Source organism: Malurus melanocephalus, unplaced genomic scaffold (assembly GCF_030028575.1).
Source record: "Malurus melanocephalus ecotype Western Australia unplaced genomic scaffold, MMel_1.1 scaffold_1578, whole genome shotgun sequence".
In the NCBI taxonomy this organism is placed as follows: domain Eukaryota; kingdom Metazoa; phylum Chordata; class Aves; order Passeriformes; family Maluridae; genus Malurus; species Malurus melanocephalus.
The window spans coordinates 1-4,330 of record NW_026624810.1 but is presented as its reverse complement, the minus strand read 5'-3'; the positions used below and the strand labels follow the sequence as shown (position 1 = coordinate 4,330).

Genomic DNA, 4,330 nt, shown 5'->3' with positions numbered 1-4,330 from the left:
CCCGTGGCCTCACTCACCCTTCGCGGCTCTGGCTCCGCCCCGCGAGCTCAAAAGCTCCTCCCCACCCAAAATCGGCCCCGGAGCACGGGAGGGCCCGTTCCCCACCCCTCCCCCTCATTTCCCCGCCCCCCTCGAGCACCGGGGGCTTCTCGACCTCCTCCTCCTTCTTGTCACATTTTGGGGACCCCCACAACCCTGCCTTGGAGCTTTAGGGGACCCCCCCGTCCTCTTTAAGAGCCTTGGGACCACCTCCAACCTCTCCCTGAGTTTTGGGGTCCCCTAATTCTGCTCCTCCCCCCATTACCCAGCCCCTCCCCCAAAATTACAGGATCCCCCAACCCCTTCCCCACAAACATCCAAAACTCAGCTCCATTCGCATCTATTTATTAGACCCCCCTGTTTTGGGGTCACATGGTAGGGACACCCCCAGGGTTTTTTCCCCCTTTTTGAGGTTCCTGGCTGCCAGACATCCCTGATTTTGGAGACTCTCCAAGTGGTTAGGTTGGGGGTTCCTGGTTTTGGGGGTTACCCCTTTTTTGGGGTCTCCCCCATTCCAAATGTCCCATTTTTGGAGATGTTGCCACTCCTGGATCCTCTGGGTTTGGGGTTTCCTGGTGCATGTGGTCCCCATTTCTGGGGGATCCCTTGGACTCCAAATATCTGAATTTTGGGATGTTGATCCTCCATCCATGGGCTGTTGGGCTTTTGGGACCCCCCCTCCCTTTTGGGAGGGGTCTCATATTTTGAGGATGCCCCATATTCAGGGCATCCCTCCCCATTTCAAGGGGGCACCACAGCTCCCAGATCCTTTGATTTCCCAGGGGTGTCACATCCTCGGGGTGCCCAGTTCGGAGTCCACCATTTTCAGGGCTGCCCTATTTTCTGGGGTGCCCAGTTTTGGGGTTCAGTCGTGGTACATGCGCAGCAGGCAGGCGGTGATGGCGGCCATGTAGCGCTCCCACAGAGCCTGGTGCCTGCAAGATGGGGTGGAAATTTTGGGGAGCTCCCAAACTTCAGGGGAAGCTACCCAACACCTTTTTGGTGTTTCAAAGCTCCCCCCACCCCAATTTTAGGGTGCCCCAAAAGGCTGCCAGGAGAAGATCTGGGGACTCGGAGTGTTGCCGGTTTTGGGGTCTCACCTGAAGCCCGACAGGTTCCGGGGTGCTGCCGTGTAATGGGTCAGGAAGAGCCGCAGRTCCCCCAGGCTCCACTTGTCAGAGCGACAGGGCTCAATGACCTGCAGGGATCCCAAAACACACCCAGATTTTGGGGATAGAATGTCCCAGTTTAAGGGGTCCCATTTCAGGGATCCCAGGGATTTTTCAGTTTCCCRTGTTTGGGGTCCCTCCTCACCTTCTCCACCAGGTCCACGAAGAAATCCCGAACGTCGCGAGCGTGGGTCAGCTTCCCCCCCACGTTCACCAGTGCCCGGGATAGCGCCTGGGGGGGGTTAGTGGAGGTATTGGGGACCCCCCCAACCCTGGGACCCTCCCACGGGAATCCCAAAAACCCGGGACCTACCCCTGGATCCCTCCCATGGGGGCCCCAGGATTTTGGGGAACCCCAAGCTGGGAAGCCCTCGAGCACCCTGGACCTTGGGGGACTCAGGAGTTTGGGAACCCTCCCCCATCCCCACCCTCCCCAGGAGGGACCCCAGTGCTGGGGATCCCCCCCAACTCACTCAATCTCCCCCCTCGAAAGGGGGCTGGGGGGTGTCCCACGATTTTGGGAGAGAGCCCTCCCCCTCCAAACAGACCCCAGGGATTTGGGAGATCCCTCTCCCATCAGGACCCCCGTTTTTTGGGGCGTTCACCTTGAAATTGGCCTCCAGCTCGTTGTAGACCGAGATCTTCCCCCGCAGGGCCGAGCACACCAGGCTGGGGGGGACAGAGAGGTTTGTGGGGGTCCCCCCCAAAACCAGAACACCACCGAGGACCAAGGCAGCCCCTCGCCCGCACCCCAAGAGGGGYCCTGAGTTTGGAGGACCCCAAAATCGGGGGCGAACTGGGGTTTTTGGGGGGTCTGGGGCATTTTGGAAGGCGGCACAGAAGCCTGGGAGGAGCCACGGGTTTGGGGAGAAGTTTGGGGAGGTCCCAGGAATTTGGCAAGACCCGGACGTTTGGGGGACCCCCTTGGTTTTGGGGGCATCTTGGGGTCTGGGTTCTCGGGAGCCCTATTGCTTTTGTGGTGCTCTGCTTGCCATGAGCCCAATTTTGGGGTGCCCCAGGGGGTTTGGGGGGTCCATTTTGGGTGTGTCCCCATCTCAAGGGACAGCTGCTCAGAGGTGTCCCCAATGCCAGGGTGTCCCTGTCACCTCTTGTGCTGGTCCAGCAGGTCCTTGTCGGTCACCAGCACCTTCAGCTCCTTCAGGTCCTGCAGGAAGGACTTGGGCAGGTCCCCGTCCGGCTCGGCCGCCTCAGGTGCTGGCACAGGGGACAGGGGGGACGCTGGGGTCACAGGGGGACCCGGGGGGCCATGGGGGACACTGGGGGGGTCTCGTAGTCACAGGGAGACTGGGGCTGTTGGGGACACCTTGGGCTCACGGAGACATCAGGGGTCACCAGTGTCCCCAACAAGGGACACCACTGGGGTCCCCAAGGTCATGAGGACACTGAGAGAGACACGGCCACAGGGTCCTCGATGTTACTGGAGAGACTCCTGAGTGTCTCCGATGTCCCCAAGGCGAACCCGCACCCAGGGCTCCCTGTGTCCCTCCTCCTCAGGGGGTGTCACCTGCGTGTCCCCTATGGCAGGAAGTGACCCCAGTGTCCCGTCCCCTGGGTGGCTTTGGGGTGGCCGGGCTCACCCAGGGCGCCCTGGCTCCAGTGGCCCATCATGCTCTGGGCGCAGGCGGCGAAGTCCCCGAAGCTCAGGAACTGCAGGCGCCGCTTGCCCGTCTCGAAGCGGCTGTTGGCGAAGAACACGATGGCGGCGTAGTCCCTGATGGGGGCGGAACGGGGGGATCAGGGGGGCCCCAGTGCCCCCAGAACCGACAGAACCCCCCGAGGCCCCCCCAGCACCCCCAAAACCCTCCCTGACCCCCCCTGGCACCCCAAAACCTGCCCGGCAACGGGGGCATTTGCTGCACCCTGAAAGCCCCTTCGGACCCCACCTGGACCCCCAAGCAGCACTCTGGGCGATCCCAGCACCCCCCAGGACCCAACCCCCACCCCCAGCACCCTCTGGATCCCCCAAAGCCCCTGCGAACCCCCCCAGACCCACCGGGCGAGGGGCGGGGGCAGCAGGAAGAGCTGCTGGATGTTCTCGGCCAGGGGACCCCGCAGCTCCTCCACGGCCTTGAAGACCCTCTTGAAGTTGTCAAACTGGGGGAGTAGGAGGGGATCAGTGCCCCCAAAGCCCCTCAGGACCCCCCGAACATCAGAACCCCTCCCCGAACCTCAAAACCCCTTTGAAGGGCCCCCAGGCTCCCCAGTAGGGACAGGCCACGTCCCCCTCACCAGCAAAGGCCCCTCATTCTTGGGATTTTCCCTCCCCATTTTGGGATTTATCCCCTATTTCCCTTGCTCCCATTTTTGGCATTTTCCCTTTGTTTTTGGTTTTTCTCCCCCATTTCCCTTCCCTCCCATTTTTGGGATTTCCTCCCCCCGTTTTCAGGGCGCCCCATTTCTGGGATCCCACCTGGCGGCGGCAGCTGCGGATCCCGACCCCGGTGCGGGCGCTGACCTCGTCCAGCTCCTTCTTGGTGCCCTTGGAGAGTTTCTTGCCCAGGAGCTCCCGGGCCAGGACCTCATCGAAGGCGTAGTACCTGGGGAAGCCCCAAAATTGTGAGGAAATTGGGGGAAAAAACCCAAATTGGGGGGGAAACTGAAACAAGAGGGAAACCCAAGAAACTGCGCGGGGGGGGGGGGCCAAACCAGGGGGGACCCAAAAACCCCACAGCAAGCCCCAAATTCTCGAACTGTGCCAGCCCACCCGCAGCTCCTCCCCCAGTGCTCCCATTCCCTTCCCAGTGCTCCCAGTTCCCCACCAGTGCCCCCAGTACCGCTGCACGAGCAGGGCCTGCCGCTCCGGGGGGATCTGGAACAGGAGCTGCTGCAGCAGCCGCGGCGGCGCGTGCAGGAGCCTCTCCAGCATCTGGAAGGTTCTGTAGTGGTCGCGGGTGTCGCTCTGCAGCACGGCCACCGAGGTGCCCTCGCGCTCCAGGACCCCGCCCCGCAGGCGCCGTGCCACCGCCTCGGCCACTGGGGACAGCGGGGACAGCGCTGAGGGAGCGCGGGGACAGCGGCTGTGCCGGGGTGTGGCCTGGGTGTGGCCAGGGTGTGGCCAGGGTGTGGCCGGGGTGTGGCCGGGGTGTGGCCCGGGTGTGGCC

General features: G+C 62.8%; 1 protein-coding gene across 1 annotated transcript; it reads right to left on the bottom strand.

The window, feature by feature from the left end:
* Nucleotides 1-368: 368 nt before the first annotated feature.
* On the bottom strand, nt 369-4,326 carry FIBP (FGF1 intracellular binding protein; the record flags this gene model as incomplete). Its single annotated transcript, XM_057388106.1, has 9 exons — nt 369-974; nt 1,140-1,237; nt 1,354-1,440; nt 1,814-1,877; nt 2,315-2,423; nt 2,807-2,940; nt 3,223-3,323; nt 3,640-3,766; nt 4,004-4,326. Coding segments are annotated over 9 exons (1,113 nt in total), but the record flags the coding sequence as incomplete, so codon positions are not given.
* Between the last annotated feature and the right edge of the window lie 4 nt (nt 4,327-4,330).